Source organism: Chelon labrosus (assembly GCF_963514085.1).
Source record: "Chelon labrosus genome assembly, chromosome: 2".
NCBI lineage: Eukaryota > Metazoa > Chordata > Actinopteri > Mugiliformes > Mugilidae > Chelon > Chelon labrosus.
The window spans coordinates 24703485-24729499 of NC_140338.1; the positions used below are offsets into that span (position 1 = coordinate 24703485).

Below are 26015 nucleotides of genomic sequence, written 5' to 3' on the forward strand. Positions count from 1 at the left end.
TGCGGGCACACTCAATCTCTGTCTCTGTCACACACACACACGGCTTCTCCACACCTTACTGCTCTGGTAACAGCAAGCAGGGCATATATAATCATTATATTTAACTTGAAGCTGGGGAGGAGCAGCAAGAAAAAAAGGTGGACATTTGACCACTTATTCAGGACTGCCTAACTCACCAAGTCTAATCAAAACAGGGTGGTTGTTTCCTCAGGACTATATAAATAGTGTAGATAGAAAAGTCTGACCATCACTTTAGTAAATACTACATTTATCTATTGCAACGGTTTCTATGCTTCACTGTTTATTGTTTCTACTTCTAACATCTCATGCGAGTGAAGTTCTGATGAAGAACAGTTTGTTCTTCAAATCTTTCGGAGGCCTGCAGCGTGTGAGTTGTTTGCTTCAAAGGCACTAGACCCTAGATATTTCAGTCACATGTAAATTTACAGTGATCCTGTTGAATGCAGTGAACAGCAATGACTACCACATTTAATACTCAATACATTCCAACATTTGACAGTAAACAAAAGTGAAATAAATACAGTTAACTGTTTTGCATGCTGTTGCCCTTGTTAAAGTTGTCTTTAACTCTGTGAAATGTATGCTGTGTGTGACTTAACGTATGACAACGTCAAAGAAGAATCTAGTGCTTTTTTCTGAGGCTCTGCCTGATTTCGCATTTCCTGTGTTCCGATCTTTATCCACCTGTTTCTTATTCATGTCACTATTTCATTTTTTGCTCCTTGTTGTTCAGGTTTGGGAGCTGTGGCCGAGGCAGATACAGTAAATGTCGTGCAACTGCTTCCCTAAAGCTGTAAATGGTGATGAGTTGTCAGGCTTTGCGGGGGCTTTTATGTGCGCTTCACTGGGACGCGTCCAGCCAGAGGTAAATCCTTTCTGTTTATTAATTTCACCTTCACACACATTAAATCACATAGTAAGTCTATGCTCTAAATACAGCCCCTCTTGTTTTCTTAAGTTGGAAAAGCACATTCATTCAGTTCCTTTTTAGCTCTGTGTAATTCCCTAATACTAGTGCATACACAGTGACTGCACAAATGACTTCACATATGCACGATTTTCTGCTGCTTTCATATCACTGTCTGCAACATCCACTGACCTTCTTTATTAACCTCCTTTCTCTCAATCAATCCTTATATGAGCCAAGATTATATACTATGAATAACTGTATGTACCGTGCTGATATTAGTAGGGAAGTTGTAAAGAAGAGAAAAAGGTTTGACAGAGTTAATGAGATTATACGCCCCAGTCACTCTAAACCCAGATTAACAGTGTTTTATCATTCCACACACACATACATGCACTTTCATCCCTGTGGATTAAGTCATAGGAAGTGGATGTGGTTGATGTCTGAAACAGATGGGTCCAAAGAAAATTTGAGTTTTTTTGTTTGTTTTGTTTCTTAGGGATAAAGAAAGAGAGGACATAGGATTTGAGATTGAGACATAAAGCACACATAGTTGATAATAACAGCTGCGGGACAATGAAAACAGCTGTTAGCTAAAATATCTGACAATAATTGACATGTCTGCAATGATGGAAGGCACAGACTGACAGCGGGTCAGCTTTGTGCTCTCACTGTTGTGATGTGTAATTTGTTATAATAACGCTGACAACAGCCATTTGAGCGGAACAGAAAATGTGTGATTACAGTGTGTTTGCATTTAGCGGATTAGACTGTCTAGGTCATACAGGTTATTCAGCAGCAATTCCACCACAGCAGTGACATTGAGGTTTTTGGCTGTGAGGTCAGATATTATCCTGAGTGCCTTGAGTCACATTTGAAGGAAACATTCAAAATCAGTTCAGTATTTTGAGAAAGTATGTCAGCTAAAGTAGCCAGCTGCTAGTTGTACCCTCATATTTAGAGCACATTACGTGCATGGATTTACACTATTAATCCAAAATTATTCCTGTTGACTTGACACAAGCATTTGGGTCCTGCTCTAATTAGACCTCGTATTGTCTTCCCTTCAGCCATGCAACTGTTGTCCTCTCTGGCCAAAACTGACCCAGTCTGTCTGACTATTTATAAAACCTAAAATAAAATGTGTCACCTAATTCTATGTTGCACATGTTTAACCAACTTTTTTTTCGATGTGATGGGGAGTAGACCACATTTACATAAAGTCACGTGACATTAAAACATTTGAAGACGGGTCAAATGTGAGTATATGAGTTAGAATTCACACTTAAGACTGCCTTCATATGGAATGTGTGAACTTGTGGTTACGACATAGAACGTAACAACACAAAATTCCTCTAAAAGGCACCAAGGTTAAAAGTTTAGCAAGCTATTGACCGTGTAACTTAATGTAATATGCAAAGGCAGTGTAAATGCAATTGCACAATGAAAGGATGAGGCCATTGGTAATATCAACAAACTGTGTGTGGGCGGCTGAATTACAGTAAATTAACTTCCATTCAATATTTAACCATTTCTAAAAATTTCAGCAAACACGCCACAACCATAGTCACAACTCGTATACTCAAGAAAATTTCCACTTAGGAGGTTCTACCAAAGGAAGGTGCCTTTACATGCACGTTTCCCTGTAAATGCGACTCCATTTGAAGGCAGCAGCAGATTGAAATGACATTAATGGCACTCATGGGCACTATACAGATACAGGTCAGAATGGATAGCATCTGTGGTTTGAACCATACAGCTGTGTTTCATATGTTCTCATTTGGACAGGCAGTGTCTTAACTAGTGCCAAGTCCCCACCTGAAGACCAGATGGGTGTGTGCGTGCAAGCAATTATTCTACAGAGCAAACTACATATAGATCTCACACGAGGTGCAGGTGTGTGGTCTTTACATTATACTAACTGCACAAAGACCTCGGAGCTCTGTTCCAGCTGACCTGGAACCAACAGTGCCACCAAACAGAGCAAACATGATTCACAGGCATTGCATAACCCCCCCCCCCCATCTACAACCCAGGTGGTTAGTTCCATTTCAGGGTCAGAAAAAGTAAAGTGCCACTGGGGCAGTCTGCGGTGGGGAAAGGTGGAGTGAGGACACTGTCAGTGTCAGCTTGGTCTGTTGGCAAATGGTAGATTAGTGTGTGTTTGTGTGGTGAGATACAGTGTGGTCCAGTTCCAGTCACCAACAGCTGTCTGTCTGTGAGTAGTGAGGCCTGAGATTAGATTTGGTCAATTTGAACATGTTATCACCCTGCTGAGCAGCATTTGGTATGTGTATGTGTGTTTGGAAGCTGCCACACGTCCTGACTAATATCATAGTCAGTAAGAAGATTGGACTTGGTCTGTCTCAGCCGTTCCCTCCTGCTGGGAAATGAGGAAGGTTGCTGAGTCGTACTGTCTGAAGACTATGTTGACATACACTATATTACCAAAAGTATTCGCTCACCCATTCAAATGATCAGAATCAGGTGTTCTAATCACTTGGCCTGGCCCCAGGTGTATAAATTCAAGCACTCAGGCATGCAGACTGTGAAACAAGACATTTGTGAAAGAATGGGCCGCTCTCAGGAGCTCAGTGAATTCCAGCGTGGAACTGTCATAGGATGCCACTTGTGCAACAAATCCAGTCGTGAAATTTCCTCGCTCCTAAATATTCCACAGTCAACTGTCAGCTCTATTATAACAAAATGGAAGCGTTTGGGAAAAACAGCAACTCAGCCACGAAGTGGTAGGCCACGTAAAGTGACGGAGAGGGGTCAGCGGATGCTGAAGCGCATAGTGCAAAGAGGTCGCCGACTTTCTGCACAGTCAATTGCTACAGAGCTACAAACTTCATGTGACCTTCAGATTAGCCCAAGTACAGTACGCAGAGAGCTTCATGGAATGGGTTTCCATGGCCGAGCAGCTGCAGCCAAGCCACACATCACCAAGTGCAATGCAAGGCGTCGGATGCAATGGTGTAAAGCACGCCGCCACTGGCCTCTAGAGCAGTGGAGACGCGTTCTCTGGAGTGATGAATCACGCTTTTCCATCTGGCAATCTGATGGACGAGTCTGGGTTTGGAGGTTGCCAGGAGAACGGTACATTTCAGATTGCATTGTGCCAACTGTGAAATTTGGTGGAGGAGGAATTATGGTATGGGGTTGTTTTTCAGGAGCTGGGCTTGGCCCCTTAGTTCCAGTGAAAGGAACATTGAATGCTTCAGGATACCAAAACATTTTGGACAATTCCATGCTCCCAACCTTGTGGGAACAGTTTGGAGCGGGCCCCTTCCTCTTCCAACATGACTGTGCACCAGTGCACAAAGCAAGGTCCATAAAGACGTGGATGACAGAGTCTGGTGTGGATGAACTTGACTGGCCTGCACAGAGTCCTGACCTGAACCCGATAGAACACCTTTGGGATGAATTAGAGCGGAGACTGAGAGCCAGGCCTTCTCGACCAACATCAGTGTGTGACCTCACCAATGCGCTTTTGGAAGAATGGTCAAAAATTCCTATAAACACTCTCCTCAACCTTGTGGACAGTCTTCCCAGAAGAGTTGAAGCTGTAATAGCTGCAAAAGGTGGACCGACATCATATTGAATTCTATGAGTTAGGAATGGGATGGCACTTCAGTTCATAGAATGAGTAAAGGCAGGTGAGCGAATACTTTTGGTAATATAGTGTATCTGGGCTTAGGTTATGGCTAAATTTTGTACAGTAGGGTGAAAGCCCCCCTTAAACTTCAACACTATATCTGGTTGCAGTTGCAGTTGCTTATCCTTAAAGCCTGGCTCTGTCCAAAGCCAATGAAACCTTAATTCAACTTTAATTCCTAGCATGTCTGCTGGTTGCTTGGCAACCAAAATAATCTAGCAGAGTGAATTGCTGGTTTTGCACTGCATTCACAAGTATTTTATTCAGTGAGCTTTAGGGGTGCTGATCGGCAGGTTATTACCATTGGCTATTTGCCTTTGTTTGCTATGATTATTTTATGCATCGTTAACTGCTTATTCAGGTATAAATTTTCTGCACAAATATGAGAGTGTTCCCACTCACTGTCTAACTGTGTGTCTAACACTCGGCAAGAAGACAAAATGGGAAATTTTCAGTATGTCTATGTCTTTTGTTGAAGCTCATTGTGAGGAAAAAACTTGAGAACAATACTGATAGAACCACATGCTATGATTAACCTGGCACATTAGGTGACAAGCTGTCATTGCCTGTCTGGAGAGATTGACAAAGGCAACCCAGTAATATCTCAGTGACTTCCAGAAAGTACTTAAAATGGTTGACATTTCTGATGGGAGCAGTTTTAACCTAGCTATAACATTTAGTGAATTGTAGCATGTCAGCCATTCAAATGCCAGTAATTATTACGTTTCTCCTTTATTTTCATGAAAATAGTCATGTACAGTAAGCATTTATGTACATTGTTCAGAAGAGAATGAATCCTACTACAGAGCAGAGAGGCACAGACCACAAAAAAGAGATACTCAAATCGACCCAAATACAACACTGGTGATTAAAAAAACAAAACAAAGTAGAACAATCTGACAGTCATCGAATAACTCAAATTTACCTTTGCAAAACAGCTACTTTAGACAGTTTCTTGTGACTTGTGTGATCTTGTGTGATTGCACACAAATGTTTTTACCTTAAACATTTAACTGTCAGTTCACAATTTCAGTCCAGTATTTTCCATCATTCTTCACTAGACATAATTGAACAGTTTTGTTGATGCTTCTCACATGATAAACATACTGTACTAATATGTTGATTGACGGTATGAACTGGGTCAGGCTATCTCACAAAGAATCTTTAGAATTGGCTGTCATTAGTTGACAGTCGGTCATGTACATGTACACACATTCGCACATTCTTGAGTCATTGCATTGCCATGGTAATGTCCTACAGAGTGAGTCACAGTTTTCTATTATTCCTTGATCTATTGTGAGACATGCTAACAGCAACCGAGACCCTTCGTTCCACTTCTGCCTGCATTATCTTTGACATGCATGTTAAAAAAAAAAAAAAGCTTTGTTCTCAGATCGTTGACGCTTAGCTTTCTTTTTCAATCCCTGAAACAATTCGCGAACACTTTGCAATAACAAACGGACTCACATAAAGGAATGGAGATATGTGCATGGCCTCCCTCTGCCTGTTGTAAAATGACCTTTTGAGCAGTGATGGAAATAGATTCATATTCACAACTCAGCTGTGAGTGGCAAGAAACCCAAATTATTCCATGCTGCCATGTCTAATTTAATTTTCACTCATTTTTTGTAAAAAATATAACTTAACCAAATGTCAAAATCCCTGGACAGACATTAAAAAGGGTGTACGGCATGTACATTTCCAACCCTACTGGCTTCACCTTAGCTTTGTGTCTATTATTAACTGATATAACAAATAGTTTACATTGCTTCACATGGCAGACAGTCTGAAGTTTGACCATTGTTTAACTGTAGCTCCATCAATTCCAATTCAGTGACTACTTCTGCGGTAATCCCACCATGCAATTCATGTTGCTGCCGTCATTCTGTCGTTTCTCACAAAAGTTCACTTACAATGGCTAAGTGATAAGTCCGAGTGGTCTGTGAGTTCATTTCCGTGCATAAAAGTGGAGAGTCACTCATCTCTCCCTACCACCAAAGTTTAACACCAATCTGTTACATAAGGTCACCCAGTAATCCTTGTCGCATGTTGTTGCTAAAGATTAGAAAAGGACAGTGTTTGCCTTTCGCTGAGTATTAGAGAATAAAAACACAAAGCACTCTGCACTACAAAAGATTAGTGCCAAATGCGTCTCTGCTGGGGTGACGTCCCCTCAGGATGCATTTAAAAATACTGTCTTGCATTCATGTCTTGCTTTGAACCTTCTTCAACTTTCTTCTTTTGTTTCCAGAATTCAGCAACACATTGTCTAACTATACACAAGGCATACAACCACAGTGTGAAAACAGTGTATCATATGTTAACAACAAGGGATAAGGCAAAGAGAAAAGTTGTGAGATCCTTCTGGAATTTCTTCACAGTTTAATGAACTGACTTTGAAAGAGCAAAGCTGTTAACCTCAGATTTAAGTATGACTTTTAATCATACCAATAAAAACTCACTCTTAGTCACATTTATGGATATATACCTTGTTGGAGTTGTGCAAGGAGGGACTAAGAAGACTGGTGATGAAACAAAAAGATCAAATAATGAGAGGAAAGCAAGAATGATGTGACTAAAGAGCAACCCAATGACTGCATACAGTGTGTGGAATAGAGAGAGATATGATACAGATGTTAAAAGTAATTAATTGCCTTTGTTATGCACTGCTGGTCACGTGACACTATGTAAGTCACTTCAGACTGTGGGCAATTAAAACAGGGATTTTCTGACACATACAATATAAAAAAAAAAATGTGTACAATAAAATCCTTAAAATACACTATTGACTGGACTGTATGCAACTGCTGAGTTTGACTTGTCTAGAAGATAAACAGTAAAGAAAGGATGTGGAAATGGTTAAAGTAGTACAGAGGAGTGCCAGGGATATTCTGATGTGAATGAACGTAAATGATACGATGCAGCAGGGATACAGATGAAAAGTGCATTAGTGTGAGTTTCTACATAATTAACTATTGTGTGTAGCTTCAACCTCCTACGTGGCACACTATACGTATGGTGTTAGCTACGAGAGCCACCTCAAAAAGGAAAAACCACGTCACTCCAACAATATATACTTAAAAATATGCAAAGATAGGAGGAAATGATTGCTACTCATGTACACGAATTTTAAAAATTATTTGAGCTTGTGTAGCTTCACCGTAGTAGGAACAGGGAGGCTTGTGTAGAACCGATCTAATCGTCACAGGATTTTTTTCTACTAATCTTTTTCCTCTCATTGAGGCATGTGATCAGTCTTATGTGAAGTCTTTGGACACCGCCTCAATGAAATTGGGAGCTGACATGAGGATGGTGAAGGTGCAGATGATGGAGAAGAGCGAGAAGGCCACCAGGCATAACCGATCCACGACCGCCGCAGCAAACTTCCACTCGCTGCAGATAGCCTCCCCCTCGTCCTGATCCCGGAAGCGCCTCGCAATGTACTGTACTTCCTCCAGGATCCGGGAAATTTCAGGAACCTGCTCCAGCAGCAAGGTCCGTGTCTGGTCCGAGTGGATGTCGTGCTGGGAGGAGCTGGTGCCGCCCACCACCACACTTGAATCGGTGCTCGGTGGAAAGGCGGGGTTGTCTGTGCCCATTGAGTGGTAGCTAAAGTACAGGTTCATGTTTCCATTGGTTGTGGTTGACTGGGTTGACGGCTGGCCTGGGATGGTGCTCATCTGAATGCTGCTGGTGCTCATATGGTGAGGAGGCGAATGGGAATATTTGTAAGTCAGGGGGCTGCTTGAGCTCACGGAGGTTTTGCTTTCTTCCCCAGGCTTCTTCATGCGGAGGAACCAAGCACACCAGTTGAGGAGAATGACTCGGACCTGGATGAATTGGTGGTGAGAGACGGCAATGAAGTAGGTGGAGACAAGATGGGAGAAATGGGTCAACATATTTATATTACTGCACATTATATACAATATAAGAAAGCACATTATTTTTCAAAAATCACAATCAGGATTTTATCCCGATGAACACTTATTAGCATTTCACTTTTATATTTTTCAGCCTGTGATGATTACTTAGAGGGGTGGAATAACAAATGAGTAAAAAGATATAGTTACATAATTTTTAGTACTGAAGTATAATCAGAAATATTACTGAAGATTTAAGAGTTGCATCAGTCAGATCCATGTTTGTATTTCTGCCACTACTTTTCATGGATGTCGTTTGCCAACTTGCAGGAGCATGTAATCCACTTCTTAAAATCTGCGAGCCAGATCACACACTAACTGCATTTTGGAAAGAGAGTGGAGATTTATAGGTCCAGAATCAAGCTAATGTGAGTAGTAGTAAGTACTGATAGATGCAACTTCAATGCAAGAGTTGTTATTTACAGCCACAATTTTTTCAGTCTTGGAGCAAATGTCACTCAAACTAACTGGAACTGTGCTCTCATACTGGCTTAGATGATGTACCAGTACGTATGACATTAGAGGCTTGCAGTTATCTGAAATAACGTGCCCCTTATCAGAGTAAAGAGAAATGATGATATTCTTAACGTACCCATTTAGGCATCTTCCCTCCATGGGGGTCATGGTGGTGGAACTGTAGAACCAGGACAGTCACCACAACAGACAAGCCCACAATCATCATGGTGCTAGCAAAGTATTGAGCTGAGGAGGAATTGAAAAACCCAATCATTTACAAGAGAAATTAAAAAATTGTGTATCTACATGTAAGATAAAAAGTACAATCGATTCGGAACAGGACTGTCGCCGAGCCAGTTGGCTGGTTAGTGGAGAGTTTTTCCCTCTAAACAAATGTAAGGTCATAACACCTGTAAGGCTGGTAGGAAGATGACTGACATTTAAATTTCTAAATCTACTAGCAGACCTACCCAGCCAAAGAAATACACAAGCTTGAAGCCATTGGAAAATCCATGCAGGCAAGCAGGCTACCCCTTCCACACACATTTTAATCCAACTGTGATGTCAGTGACCTCGGAGAAAAGTGGACAGATCAAACTGTTCTGTCTACATTTTCTTATTACAGTGTAACTGAATCTAAATGTGAATGCTGCGGAGCATTTTATTTGGACTAATAGCTATCAGTTCTGATTCCTGTGTAATCTGTTAATACATCAGCTCCAGTAAAGATGATTTTGCTAACGGCTTTGTTTTACATCACCGAGCTGCCAGATGATGCTGAACAAAATATCTTTCTGCCGCCTAAATTCCCATCTCATAGCCTGCTGCATTGTCTCTTCTCATTTTGCATTAGCAAGCCAACACCCAAGCATCACCCGCTCACCCCTCCCCGGGCTCCAACATATGGGTCAGTCCTCTGCTGCAGGCTGCTCTGAGGTGTGAATATAAAGTGTTAATATCCCACAATAGGCCGTTGCAGTCTAGCAAGGCCGACTGTCAGCTGGGTACATGATTCTTTGCATCTGTCATCTTTCCCCGCTTTTCAGTCTGTCTGTCTGTCTGTCTGTCAGTTAATTAGGAAAAAAAGTCTCTACCCTGACCCACCACCCGGCATGTGGCACTTTGTAGCTTGTCTGGCATGTGCCTAAAGCACCATGCAGAAGGAAGGTCTTCCCCTTCCCCTTTCTGTTGCAAAAAGAATAACATCATCATCTTTTAAGATCTTAAATATAAAGAGCCGAACCCTTCCCCAGATTATGCATTGTCTCCTTTAAATATACCAAACCTGTTTACTGTACACCCTCTCGCTTTAAAGCAAGAGTCGAACCTAGTTCAACATTTTGGAGAACACTCTTATCTAATAACCAAACATTTTGGGGATGTCCATTGATTGTAATATAGCCCATCTTAATAGTTTTTTATGCTTCTTTGTTACTTTAATAGTCAAATAATCCCCAGAACAACCAATAATTAGAGTGAAATAATGTCTTACCAATCAGAGGAACTGAGTCTGACGTGGCGGGCATGATCTCTGCTACCAGTAACATGAAAACTGTTAGAGACAGCAGCACCGTTATGCCTGAAGAAAAATCACAAACACAGAAGTGAAACACTTTCATCTCACGCCTACTATTCTCTCAAATTGTGACTTGAGAGAACTGAAAATAAACGCAGCTGGTGGCTTCAAAACGGGTGAAAAAAAAAATATGCCATGCATTTATTTTGGAATATTTCCGCTTTTCCACCCTCAAGAGGATACTCGCTCTTTTATATTTACTGTGGCACTGTCTCACTGAATGGCATTTTGAAACAAGCTGACATTTTCAGGTCCAGGTGATTATCGTTGCTATGTTTATGATGGCGCTTTTATTCATCTGCTAATGAACAGAATCCGAGACAAATGCTAATTCACAGCCATAATGTCAGCATTAGCATAGAGTAATGACAGATAAATGGGTTTGGAAAAGCGTTGGGATCGGGTGCCTAAGTTCACAGAAGTGGGGGATAACGATACATTTCTGCCTGTATGTATAATTATAATCATGAAGCTTTGTTAGTGTAAGACCCTGTGTGTGGGTGTGTGTGTGTGTGTGTGTGTGTGTGTGTGTGTGTGTGTGGGTGTGTGTGCCCTGCTCTGTACCCAGTGAGATCTTTTCTCCAGAGTCGGCAGGGAGCAGGAAGACTAGCAGGGCCAGACCAGAGATGAGTACACAGGGGATGAGCAGGTTGAGGCCGTAGTACAGAGTCCTGCGGCGCATCGTGACCGTGAACGTCACATCAGGGTAAGGCTCCTTACAGCAGTCGTAGTACAGCTCATTGCGTTTTGCCGGTACACCTTGGGGACAAATGAAAAGGTGGGAAATTGTCCAAAACACTGAGTTGTGAAATAAAGCTCCAGTTCTCACTTTTTCTTGATGTGCAGTTGTGGCTACTGAGTCTGAGTGTGCTTGATGAGAGAGAAAATCAGTTACAAATGATCACTAGTTTAAAATATATAGCGTTTAAATGTGGCCGTGTAAATATGGTGAAACGAGGAGGTTTGGGATCTAAGTTAGTGAGAAAAATAACAGTTGTTTCCCTGTTATATGTCCATTCACAGCCACTGTCAGTGTCAGCAACACACTTAACTGTGACCTAGAAATAATAAAAAAATACCCTATTTACCTTCATTCACAATGATGATTTCTGACCCAGATCACACATAATGTAGGACAAAGACTGTTGCTCTCTGTCTTGTCATTAGTTTTAGATTTCCTCTATTGGATAAAACCCCAGCTTGAACCATGCAGATACATTTTTGTGATTTTAAGTGGATTTGGATTTTATTTTCTTCTTTCTGTGTGGGAACAACTTGTTATAAAACCAAACTAAATCCACTCATACAGTCTGTGTGTAAGTATGAACCTGATTTTATATTTTATACAACATAATAATCAACCCAGGCCAGTTGCACTTTACCTTTAACAACACTTTTTAGCTGGTTTGAAACCACTCGTAGTCTTGCTCAAGTCAAGTCATTTCTGAATGCCTGGCACATGTTTGAGAGCAGTGTTTGGGTTCAGAATCTGGAGGCTGACTAGGTGGCAGTTATTTCTTTTCATCTCTTCTGCGTCTGTCATAGGACATGTACATGTTTAATGATTTTAGCGACGTGCACAGTTAATGTAAAGTTTAATTGCGCATCCATCCAGCCAGTGTACTTGATTGCCCAGCATCAGCAACGGTTCCTGATCCAAAGCTAAGCAGTCTGTTTGCTTAGCTCATTTCACACACTTTGATAGTTCCAAGTGTCAAAAGGGATAAGACAGAAGTAAACGAGAGACGCAATCAGTAAATGGTAAATTGTAAATCCTAAGCAGAGACATATTTGATGTGCAAGTTGGCAGATTTTTTTTTCCCCATTCATAAAAAGTTTCAAAGTGCTCTTTGGGGTAGTTTAAACGTCATCTCATGGCTCAGTGACTAGCTTCAGCTTTATAATATAGGACTGTGTCGGCAGCATACGAGCTGTTGTTTAAACTACAAACTGACTTTTTTGGGATGACATTCAGCCCATCAGTGAGTAGCTCCCACAACATTTCCATTCATATCTGAAGTTTGCAACCTTCAAATTCACTGACAAACTCACCGACCTCTAATAGCTGTTCTAGATCATTTATTTATCCCTAATGGTCATCGCTGCAGTTCTATCCTTTTTGTTGACATATCCATATTTATGCAACTAATTTGTCTCTTCTATCAGATCAAAAAGAGAAAACAATGTCACCTTGATCTGGTCCAATGTGTGTGTGCATTTGTGTGCATTATAGCCACTGTGTAGCAAAATGATTACTCTGGGTGACTTTGATTAATTTTATGCAAACAGTCATTTCAAAGTGGACAACAGGTAGTTATCTTAGTGTCTTGATTAAAATGAACAATATGGGAACTCACAATCAACAATCAGTGGCGAATAAAAATCAGCCTGTAGTACCTCTTAATTTGATTGTGGCTCAGACACACATAATTGTACAGCTGTATCGACCATTTACACAATTTTATTTTTACTTTGTTTATTGATTCTGAGTGAAGTCCTGGTATGAAGCAATCAACAGCACAATCAAAACACACACACAAAAAAACTTGATTTCCTCTCTGTCTTCGTCTGTGTGTGTTCATCCCTATACACATTTACCTTAAATGAATTGCACAGATTACATTTAATTTTATTTAAACTTTGTCACCTCATCACTGAAGAGAAAAAGCCATTGTTATCCATCTGTCCATCTATTAATTTGATGGATTGCTGTCCTGTGTGACTGTGTGTATGTGTGCACTCTGGCATGTGTATGGGTATGTTCTGAGGCACCAGGACAGTGTGTGTTCTTGGCTAGCTTGCTGCCTGGCCGTATTGAGGCTGAATTAAGTGAACCATCCCTGGGCCAGCTGTCACCACACACCCATGAACCCCCTCCGTTCCCCCAGCCAGCTGGGTGCACTCAGTTTGTGTGAAAGTATGTTTGTTTCTCTGAATTCTTCTGTTGGCCTCTGATTAACAGCCAAAAGTGGGTTAGAAATAATTCGATTTGGAAAACACTGACAGCAAAAAAGGTAAAGGAGAAAAAATGTCCCAGTTTCTCTCTATTTGTTTCTCTCTATTTGTTTGTTTAATAGGAAGAGACAGGGAAACTGAGAGGGAGTGCTGACTGAAAGGAACCAAAACAGAAACCAGCTAATGCCAAGAATCTTAAACTGAGCTATGTAGAAAATATGCAATAACAATTACTGGCTCAAGGCAGTACAACATAAACAGCTTAAATATAGGCAGGGCATCCTCAAGTGTCTGTATCTTGATACACTATCTAGATACTGACATCCAGTCCCTGGATCTTGGTATTTGCATCTTGTATTAAGATGTGTTCTTCTTATCTTGATTTTGCCTGTAATCTGATTTGATCTCAGAATGAAAATGAGAAAAACAGGGCTGATTCACTTGTCAAAAACATGGCACGTGTCTGGTAAAGAGAAGCATTGCTGTCGCATGGTCTCCATTTTTTTCCATTGGCAAGCCAGCATTACTTCTTCTATCTTTAGATGTAGTTTGACTTCCTTGAGTTAGTAGGTCTGTTACCTTCCAACATTTCACACTGCCCAGTGTTAATACCAAACAGAAACAGCAGAACTATACCTTTGATTTCCATTCATTTTGTTTTAATGGTGTTATGCACGTGAATGTGTCAGAGTGTGTTTTTCTTACCTACGAGGTCCCACTCCCCATTGGGTATGTAGGTAGAGATGTCCACATCCATCATCTGGAGGTCCAGCAGCCAGCCGTTGTGGGTCCAGGAGCCAAATTTCAGGTCACACTTCTGCACATCAAATGGGAACCACCGCACATCGATGTAGCAGGTACTCTTCAAGATACCTGGAAGGGTTGGGAAAAGTTACTTTTTTAAAACACTACCATTTGCCATTTGATACATGTAAATGGTCTTCTGATACCAAAATGATCTAGAAAAATATGCCAGCTGTGCAAAGCATGAAATCCTGCAGAGATACCAGTTGGGAGCTTCAGTTATTGTTCACATCAAACAAAAAAAAAATGTTTGTTGGTGCTAAGTGGGCTGGCTTTAATATTTCTGAAACTGCTGACCTCTAGGGTTTTTCAAAAGTATTTACTCACAACACTGTCAGAAACAAAACACATCCAGTGAATTTTGCAGAAGGAAATGTCTTGTTAATATAAGAGAGGAGAACAGCCAGACTGGTTGGAGTTGACAGAAATGCTGCCTGGAACACTGTAGTCAGCAGCGCTGTGTCCCTACAGAGGTCAGTCCTGTCTCCCTTCTTCACCATGGACTGAAGCTGAATACAGCTCTGTGGTGGGGAACTGTGTCACATGTTGCGAACTAAAACAGAATTCTTAGGCTGCAGCCTGCCTTATGTCTTCAGTCCAGGCTGCTGGTTGTGGTGTAGTGGTTAGGCTAGGTGGTTTCTTTGAACACCTAATACCAGTCAGTCATGGTTTAAGTGGCACCGTCTATCTGGGTACTGCTGCATCCCTCCATAGCCAAATTGAGTTCAGTGTAATTCCATGACTTCCCCAGTCACCAGATCAGAAATTTGGAACACCTTTGGTGGAATAGAAGATTCACATCATGAATGTGCAGCTGACCAGAGTCTGGAACGGGAATATTTCCAACATCTTATGGTATCCATGCCCTGAAAAACTGAGGATGTTTTGAGAGAAAATGGCCGTTAGCATATAGAGGACAGTTGGATATAGAAAAAGCTGCTCTTGATGTATCATACAGCAACACAGCTGAGTTTTCTAACTCACCCCTCTCAAGTGTAACAAGCACAGTGCAGCTAAAGGTGGTTTAGATTTGTTCATTAGAGACAGTTTATACAGGGTGTCAACACGCAGCATTCGTTTACTTTTCTTTCTCATGTAAGGTTCCACAAAAAGCCACAAACGTAAATGAAACACAATTGAAAGAGTTACTACACTTAAACGTGATGTCTAAAATATAATAACTTGAATATCTCACCTGGTGGGATGTACTGGCAGGCTCCTGTAGCATTGACCAGGACATTTGTATGGAACGTAGCATCGAACCTCTCATCAGCACTATATGGAAACAAGAGGGGTTGGATATGACATCCTAATAGTAACAGAGATTTTAAAGAACAAGCTCAAGAAATTGTCCCTTCTGTTCTTTTTGGCAACACCTATGGCAATGAGTAGTGCTGGCAGGTGTGTTTTTGAAATGCACTTCACTGAGATCCGAAAAGTGTTGCCTGTGTAATGTTGTCAGTCAGTTGGCTGTTGGCATCTAGACCACGCCCCCATAACTACAGTATAATCACTGCTCTTTCCTTTGTTTGTTCGACCATGGTTTACTAAACTTCACACTCTAGTCAGTTGATGAGTCTGTTGTGTTATCTCCTCCAACCCTCCCTGGCAGTTAGATAAGTGCTGCATGACAGAACATGCATCACTAATGGTGTGTTAACTCCGCAGGTGAAAAAACAGACTGACACACCTGACAGCCCTTCGCTCCCTGCGTGACAGGCATGACACGCTGCAAATGGAGGGAACCGTCAACCAATCATATGTGTTAACCAGTTTATTTTTAACAGATGACGACATAACAATGTCAACAAACGTATGAGCAACAATTCAGGGTTGATTAGACGGCAATGTAGCGGACCACTCTAGCTGAGGCTCGTAGTGTAAATGTAGTGTGTGCAGCTTATGATTTGGATTTGGGAATGTCGCCTGAATCACCATTGTGGTACCTCATTCATCAGTGGATGCTGACTTTCACTTAAATGAAAATGATTGAGATTGGGATCTTAACTACGAACACAAAAATAAGCTACAAAGAGAAACCCAGACAATAAACAGTAAATGACAGGTGGAGGTAGAAATAAAGAGGATTAGTGTAGATCCAGACAGTCAGTGTTAAATTTTCACTGATCCATCTTGAACAAACATGGTTATCTGCTATCGAGACGTCCTTCACACAGACAGGTTATATAGAAACAAAGGAAAAATGACCCATTTCACAGAAGCATAAAAATCATGCATCTCATTTTAAACCATGAGCGCTCATATCAAGCCAGAAAAAAAACTTGACTCTCACCATCATTGATTACTGACCGTTCGTATATTTCTGCCACTTACAGTATGAGACTGGAGGTGGAGAGAGAAAATGAGCAGCATACTTAACTTAAACTACTGCTGAAGGCTTTTTTTGTTCGGCAGGTAGAACATAAATTTTAGTAAAATGCGTTGGGACTCAGCCAAGGAGGCAGAAAACAGGACAAGGCTTTACCTGATGCAGATTTATGGTGGCGGCATCAATAATTTAAATCTAAGCACGCTTTTCACTTAGCAAGGGTGGGAAAACAAAGACGCCGTGACAATACTTTGAAACAGACGTAATCGTGCTCATGCATTGTTGAAAATAAATGAGCATTATTAGCATTTAGCCATGTAATGATATTTGGACATTAACAAAGGAAAGCATTAGCATTTTCAAAATCCTCTATAAAAAAAGGAAATTAATATATTTAAATCAAGACAATTCCTAGATAGGCTACAGGTGAGGTAAATTTATGCCATGGACGGCATGCATAAGCTTAATCACACTACAATCAAATGAGAACAACGTGTTTTATCAAAGGTCATATGCCATGTGGGAAAGCTAAGGCCACAATGAAGGCTTTGAATCACAAAAGAGCCAGTGGTCTCATAATGAGACCGCTCAACCATTTAACCATGTTTTCTTCTGACGTGATCCTCTGAATGAAAACCATGTTTGGGAAAAAAGATGGCATGCCATTTATTTCCTATCAATAAATGTTTACAAATGGATAGTCTTGCAGCATAAAATAGGAAGACAAAATGAAAATGGGAGAGAAAATTGAAACATTTTTCTATTCCTATGGACAAATTGGTCTTCAAAGTGGATGCATTACTGTATGAAAGCCCTTAGAGAAATTGTGGGCACTTTACGGCGCAGAATATAAAACCCTGCTTCCATATTCACTGGCTCCACATGGCATAATGCACACTGACATTTCATTCCTGTGAACATATTGTTACAGTAGGTGTTTATACGCACAGTATCACTTAGATGTTCTAGGAAAGGAATCGGCTTTAGTGATATATGGTTTACATTATTTAAAATTGAAACATAAAAGGAGATTCAATCCCTTTGTGCCTCAGCTTCCATAGCTCCCCACAGATGACAAATTATATTATTCATGTAAAAAGCAAAACGGATAGGGATGTGGGTTTGTTGACATAGCCAAGACTGGACATTCATTGCTGTAAAGCTACTGTATGTGTTTTGTTTGTGACCAACACGAAGAGACCTTACTGTGGGTTGAAGGAACAGACTTTCCCTGCACTTAGTATTGCGGATGTATTAAAATTCAATATCGACAGCAAACAACATCAAAGTCACTCACTGATCCTTGTCCTAAGGTGCTGTTAGTACGAAATGCCTTAGGATCAAACAACATACAAAGTACCCAGAAAGAATTCTCCTCTGAAAGCTACTCAGAGACTCCAAGATCAAATTCTTTCAACTTCTGTTTGTTGCAGAGGCATAATAATAATCAGAGCTTTCCACAACACAAATGTTGTCAGATAGAAAGAACTCTCTGTGGTTCTCTCAGTGAAACCCCAACTTAAAACTATTCTGCCAGTGTGATGTGAATGTGGAGCTGGTTTTGCCCCAGCAAAGATCTGCGGTTTGCAGGCTTTAAGTGGTAATGGACAAAGTACCAGGGACTTAGTCATTCACGCCATCTGAGCCATATTGGGTTGAATTTGTTTAAAATAAAATGGCTCTGATTGGTTGTAGGCTTATCCATTTGTGTGCAAAGGTATTTCCTACTCTGTATTGGTTGATTTTGGATTTGACTGTGCTACAATCTTGCTTCTACAATGATCTGGTTTCCTAATTGAATAGTTTTAATCTCTTCTCTCACTTGCTGTCAGGACTGTGCTGTCACTATCGCTGTCCGTGTTAGGTGATTGCCGTACAATGCTTAATGTATTGCAGTATCCCTGTTAAATACCCAAACCTCATGCTTCATCTCTTCTTTCACTCTTTGTCTCTCTCTCACACACACACAATCTGAGCCAAGCTGGAAATCTGTCGCCGGTGTGGAGGAGCTCGTACACCATCTCTGCCTTGTATCGTGTTGTCTTTCTCCCATTAAAAGCACAAGTCTCCGAGTGCGTAAATGTAATAAAGAGTGTATGATTCAATGGTCGCATGAATGATGCATTAAAAACTGCTCACTCCCCTGCTGAATGCCCTGTTGGGGCTTGACAGTTTAATTATGGTCAAAAATCCCGTTCCCTCTCTCTGCCTGTGTTTTTACAGCCAGCAACACAGTTAACAAAAATCACCTTTAGTCACATTAACTGACAACCAGACAAATATCACTTTGTTTTTTCTTCAAGTGGTATTTCCATACACATTGGAGATTAAAAACTGTCTTCCATCACTTTCTTTGCAGTTTTGGATGTGTGAAAGCATACTTGCCATTTCCAAAAGCTGGTAACAGGCCGTGCAGACTCAGATTGATTTTTGCCTAACTTCATATTATCAACTGTGTGTATGAATCTTGAAGTGACAGGCCAAAAGCTAAATGAATAGCAGAAGCCCAAAAAAGCTCATGGCAAACACCAAATCCCCTTTTTGTCCTTTGGGACAAACTCCTTATAGTGTCTTATAGTACTTTTTGTTTTTTAGCAAAGCAGAGTGCCAGGGAGTCATGTGATTCCACTGGATGTACCACAACAGAGGCACACTGGGTATTGCTGCTGTGAGTTCAATGTCACAGCTGTTTTGCAAAAGGGTAAACGTTCTGGGATTTATTTGTTTACCGTGTAGCAGCTGACTATAAATCCTAAAAGCAGCTTGTGGTTGAGAACAAAATTGGTGCCACAGAAAATGCTGAAAAGCAAAGAACTCTGGAAAATGATCCAGCCGCTTGCTGGAAGCCTTGCGCAGGTCCTGAATTGCTCTTAAAGCTGTGCAGGTCCAGACATTCAGATTTCCAGACATTCTGACCAAATCAGTTTCAACACCTAGCAACATAATTTGTTTATATCACGTTCATGACATTCATGTTTACCCAAGCAGGAGAATAAGCTCATCTCTATCCTCACAGGTTGAATAAGAGAGAGGTTTTCTTAGACTGGCCTCTGAATCAAAGAAACCATTGAGTTGTTCAAAAGACTGATTGTTCCATTTTCTTATTATCCAAGTCCCCATTCTTTTGAAAAATTTGTCAAAAGAAATAAGCTCAGCCAAAAGGTAGAAGTATTGCATTTAAATACAGGTATATTACAGACAATGTATGTATATTTAATATCAAATACTGTCCTTTCATCTCAAGCTGGAGACGACACTTCCAGCAACTTGGTTCAGTGTTTCCAGTTGTCCCTCTGTCCATTACAGGCAACAGATGCAAAGCCCTCAGGGAGTTATGGTTTACGTCCTCCCAGAGGGAACTGGCTCAATCATCTCATTAAACGAGGCCGTAAGCCAGAGTGGGATTTTATCTGGGGAATAGTTATTGGATAAACCAAGACATGGTAAACTAGAGTATCTGTCCTTGTGAAACAGAAAGCAAATTGGTGTAAATAGAGCCTTTAGAGAGCTGAATAAAACAGATTTAAAAAAAAACAGGGAGAATACACAAAATGGAAAAGAAAGCCAAGAGCCACTATGCTGATCATTCTAGTGGCCGGTAGCTACTGATGTAATTACCAGAAAAAAGAAGGTCTCATTATTTTGGCTGCCTTTCTTTAGCCTTAGTTTAAAGTCAATGCACTGTATTTTAAATGCAAATTGGTAAAATAATGAATCACTGTCAGCACAGTGTACTAAAATGCTCTATGTGTGCGCATTGCAGTCCAATGCTTATGCTTAAGAACCTCATTTTGATGTCACATTAGAAAAATAGTTTTCTGTGTAGTAGCTTGCAGGATTTTTGCACTATTCTACTTTTTGGATATTTAAACAGATACTTAAGTAATGCCAATGAAAAAATGAACTGCCTATTTTGACAACTGATCGGTCATTTTCATTTTGCAAACTTGAGAGGAAAGTTTCTGTTAGTTTTACTTGTGTTTTGTTCAGAGTCATTTGAAATGTTCCGGTTTATAACTTCTTTTTCTGGGTAGGTTGTTTCAAAGCATTGGGGAGCAACCTATAAGATATTAGGAGATGTGTGCCGTAACCTATTACCAGATCTAGATGTACAGGTGCACTTTCAGTCAATAAAATCGAAAAAATCTAAAACTAATATGAAGAGAGTGAATGGATCCAAGAATTGGTTTGATGTAAAATGTGATGTCTTTCAGCAAGACAGGGAAAGAGAGAAGAGCAGAACAGAAAGATGTGATGTAACCGACCTGTTGTAGAGGAGGATATCTGGGACCCATATGAGATTAGAAGGGAAGCGTAGGTTCTGAACCCCAGGGTAGTTCTCTGGATTCCATGAGAGGTAAATATCTGTCCAATACTGGAACAAATGATAGAAAGTAGTCAAAAGGGGTGAGAATATGATGACATGAAAATAAGGACAATACACAAAATGGTAAAGCTGTTTACTGTGGTCTGTTTCTGACATCCTGGCAAAGCAAGGCAATTTGTTGCTCATATCCTATTTGGCAAGGACAGCACCTTAACAGCCTTCACAGCTCTGACATCAAAGAGTGTTCACATCTTAAACAGCGGTGGTGCAATGATAAACATTCTGCATCATCTGTGCGTCATTACATCTTTTCTTTTTTATAATACATGTTGGCAAGGAAAGTTATCGCAAATGAATTATTTTTATTATTTTTTTTACATTTATGATCAAATTTAAATCATCATAAGTCAAACATTTTCTGTTTACACTGCGTAATGCCACTGTTGGCTCTTTTACTTTGACTCTGACTCTGATAATGAAGCTTGGCATTGAAACCATGCCAAGTGGCCAACAGTTGTTGGCACTGACCTCTGCACTCCCATTTGAGCCTGAGCCCATATTCAGCAAGGGGCTAACTGATCCCAGCTTCAAAGCCTCTAAAAGTACAAAGACTGTGTGTGCTGCCTCTGTGCCTCCTATCATTACTTATCGTATGTGGCAAGAAGATGTGTAATCTGTGGTGATATAAATACTGGAGCGTGACTTGCCCTGTACATTTGTGTTACTGTTATATCCTTCTATGTGTGTGTCAGCGTAGAAAAGTTACGTGTACTGTATAAATATAGAGGTACTCAGATGTTGAAGCCATAGGGCACATTCCCTATGGAGCTACCACGGCCCTATTGCTAATGTGGCCACGGTATACTGGGCTCATCTGTTTGTGCCTATATTTACGGATAGTGTTTTTTTCCTCTTCATTTGGACGGATCTGCCCATGGGACTTTTTCTGTATGTGCATGTTTCTGAGCATGCTATCTATCCATGCAAAGGGGCCTCTGTCCGTTTAAGTGATTTTACAAAAATTCCCAAATCATTTCCTCTTCAAAGTGATGCCATCCATCTAAAGTGGGCCTGCTGACATATGTCTCCACTCATGCAACTAATGACTTAATCGCTGCACTTGTCATCTGTGGGCCTTGGCGGTTTGGTGTTTCTTTTCATGTTCGTTGGATGAGAAAACACAACCCACAGCCAATAGAACTAATCACAGCTGAGTAACTTTGTAGTCTGGTAGGAGCAGATGAGGAGGACACTAGTCTACGTAAGGTAACAGCTGTCTATGAATAGGTTCGGAGCTGCATAAAAGATATTAAGGAAAGCGTCACTAATCTGAGACAATGAGGTCCATTAACTGAGTGTAATACTGACTTTCTAGATGCAAGACTGGTGGGGGTTGTTTAATGGTGTAGGCTGCAAATCTGAGGTACTGTATGTGTATCACACCTCTAACAATAGTGACCGCTAAAATAGTTTGAATAATTAAATATTTAACATTGATTGATTGTAGTTTGTCGCAATCTAGATGATGTCGATGAACCTTCCCCACGGCAAGTACAGTATGTCCACTGCAAAGCATCCTCGGCTAGAATGGTTACAGCTTTTTACTATAATCCCAAGAAACTGCATGTTCATACGATACGATATGATACGATACAATACGATACGATACGATACGATACGCACTGCTACACATAACAACAAATGAATGATAACATAACAAACATATGACCAAAAACAAAAGATACTTTATCAAATTTAGACCACACATTACACACATTGAACAAATTGTGCAGCCACTGGTCATTACTGAATTTTAGGACATGCCAACTTTTATTTCTTCATTTATATGAGTTTCTTAACCTCAACCAAAAAAATGAAAGTGGAAAATGGATCATCATTTGTAGTACACGATTTGTGTAAAAAAAAAAAAAAAAATCAGAAAATAACTTTCCTGTTACGCTAACCCACCTTGGTTTAAACAGTTTTCCAATTTCCATCAAGACAATTTCTGTTGTTCAATGTAGTTCCGGTAAAAATATTGACTGTATGATTATTATTATTACTCCAATCATCGTTCCATTCATCTACATTTTATTCAGATGGAAGCAGATATCTGTGGCACAGAGGTTTTTTATGCAGCTGAAACCGTGTTTTTGGTAGTGTAGATAAAATTACCCTTTAACAGGCGCTCTTCCATCAACCGTAACAGGTGGCTAGAGTCAAGGACACAGAGGTATCAAAAAACCTAAGCTTAACGCAATTTTCACAGTTAAAACCCACATAAAATCTCATCCATTCAGATATGGGACATTCATTGTGTGATAAACCTGTAATCCTAAAATCCTCTTCTACGCAGTGGAGGTGAACCTGCCTCTTCTCTGTCTGCCACTCTTACTGACTGTCTATGAGCAGGTTAATGTGCTCCTTCAAAAACTGCTGCATCTGCAAAGCCCCCTTAAGTCATTGCACCAAAGTAGATGCCAGTATTAAAGAGGCGGCTTCCTGAATAATTGATTCATTCATAACTTGTAAGCCAGTCTGCAGACAACTCAACCTGACTGCTGTGACATCCCTAATGGGCTCTCCTGAGTGGGGCTGCTGTGATAATGAGGCTCTTGTACCTACCTGGCTGGTCTGATGTAACATTATCCTCAAGCTACTGAGCATTGTAATGCATATTTCCTGTATTATTAGCCTATCCATAATGAGATAGAAAGCTAAGAAGCTCACTTCCTACATGCATAGATGGCTTTATGATACAGTACATGGGTTTTATTTGAATCTGACAACCGACTGTACATTAAGAGAACAGTAGCTACCTAATTACTACTTAGCAACCGCAACAAGGCATGGCAAGTCCGACAAGCTTTGGTTGCATGAATTCTGACATACCTCACCTACTTAACTTACATCAAGGGACTATTTAACTTACAATTTTGGGACGTGGACACTTTGAGCTACAGGTGGATGCCCATGCAGGTCACGAGCTCCGCTCATTTTAGATTTAGCCGCAAATTAGGCAAAGTCGGTTACTGCTAAGATGGCTATGTCCAGGACAGCTTCAAAACTGTTCTTTCGTATTTAGTGCATTTATCTGATCTTTACTGTGCCTGGCTTGTCGGTGTTGGTGGCTAGTGAACGCAGTTTGTTATGTTCTTCACTGGATTTGGGCAAAGTGTAGACTTCAGCAACTACAGTCAGCGTTAACCTCAGTTAAGCATTAGATCTCATATTTTCCTAATTATACAAACATCTCTAGGACTAACTACTACTACACTGCAACACGGGAACAATGTTGTTTGCTCAGTTAAGTGTTTACTGCTTATCAGCTAGTGAGGATCTAAACATTTTTTGCCAGTATTAGGTTTTAGTCTCAGGCTTTTAGAACAATTTCATGGATATATCCAGTAAGTTCCTTTATGAAGACTCTTTTCTCAGCGGTTTTGTTTTAATATGAATCTGCAGTAGACATTAAAGTGGCAAGTACTTTTAGGTCAGGGAACCTATGAACCTATTAAATGCTTAGTATGCTAGCTACAACAGAAAAATTAAATGTGCACAGCAGTTAGCATTTCATTCAGTAAAATTGACATTTGCTTTTAGTTTTACAGTAACATCGTATACTGCATCTTGTACCAAGCCTGAAAAGAAAGACACCTTGACAGGAGTAACACATAAGATCAGTCTACCTCAAGACATCACTATGCAGTAAAGCAGATATAAAATGTGTAAACTTAAAAGACATAAAGAAAACAACATGGTGTGTGTTTGAGATGTGAAACCAGAAATATATTTGAAAACATATTTGTATCCCTGTGCCCTGTGGTATAATGTTGACAGTATACAGGCATATTACACCACGCTATTATTAATCCAAACTAAACATTTTGCCCCATATTACTGGCTTTGTACTTTGCAGAATAATAACACAATTAGCGTTGAAGTCATGTGACACTCCCTGACGTTAACTTCACAGTTGTATTTTATATTGTCACATGAATCCCACAGTATACATTTATTTGCTTAATTGCATTTGATGTGCAGTCAAAGAAAGGTTACTGGTTGCAACTTCATATCATATCTGTCTGTATGCCTTCAAAAATAGTTCGATATACACACAGTTTTCAAAGAGAGAACCACAGGACACAAACATATGTTTTCGAAAAATAGCCTAAATGCCAATTATCACACGGTGATTAAAAGAAAATGTCTTGGAGGGAGGACATACCAGCTGCAGCCAGGCATTTGTGATCAGCACTTGGTTCTTTTCATCCTGGAGGGGAACAGGAGACAGAGAAGAGTAATCAGCAGGCGATGTCGACAGATAGTGAATGAAAATATTCCGCGGCATGAGAGAAATTAATAAAATAAAAGAGTCTGGATGTCCGGTAAATGTGAGGTGAGATTATGAGACAGATCAGCAGTGAAGTCAAACTGCAGCCTGGATGAGTCAGAGCTGGTGTGCTGATTTTTCTCTTTTACAAGATTCTGGTAACGTAATGCAGCCAAAGCCTTATACCGGCAACACAGTGAGGCCATAAATGTATGTATAAAATAACAAAGAAATGAAAAATAAATAGGGCAAACAGTATGTGTGTGCATAGGCAGTGAACTCAAAGGATGTGGCTCTTCAGTGAGGAAATAAAGTAAATTCTGAAGTCTATAAAGACAGAAATACTCTCAGAATCTCTGAGGTCAGCTCATGGCCAAATGGTCAGATGGAGAAAAAATAGTGAGAATATTGGAGTTGATGAGAGTGAGAGCAGCCATGAGTGGAGGTCAGAAGTAGCAGCACGGGAAAGATAAGCAAAAAAATCTAAGGTGGAAATTGACTCCTTTGGTCTGTCTCGCAGAATCCTACATGACAGCGGCAAGTTTTACTCCTTGCGTTAGACTGTCGCACACTGAGTGCTTGTCGTTTTATCGCTGGCTTACATTGGCAGAATTGTGTAAACCACTTGCGGGCTGCAGCATTATCTAGCCCGAGTCCTTTTCTTTTACTTTCATAGAATCACTGAAGTGACTTATCACTGAAGCTGGGGCGGCTGTGGCTCAGTAGGTA

General features: G+C 40.4%; 1 protein-coding gene across 1 annotated transcript in view; it reads right to left on the reverse strand.

Moving 5' to 3' along the window:
• Positions 1-5591: 5591 nt before the first annotated feature.
• chrna8 (cholinergic receptor, nicotinic, alpha 8) overlaps positions 5592-26015 on the reverse strand; it is a gene marked incomplete at its 5' end in the record, with an annotated part of 38056 nt that continues 17632 nt past the window's right edge. The window contains 8 exons of the mRNA XM_084558614.1: positions 5592-8416; positions 9099-9208; positions 10455-10541; positions 11103-11297; positions 14199-14366; positions 15493-15572; positions 20892-21001; positions 25182-25226. Coding sequence (XP_084414740.1) covers positions 7844-8416; positions 9099-9208; positions 10455-10541; positions 11103-11297; positions 14199-14366; positions 15493-15572; positions 20892-21001; positions 25182-25226 — 1368 coding nt within the window. The 3' untranslated portion in view covers positions 5592-7843. The remainder of the gene's footprint in view (positions 8417-9098; positions 9209-10454; positions 10542-11102; positions 11298-14198; positions 14367-15492; positions 15573-20891; positions 21002-25181; positions 25227-26015) is intronic.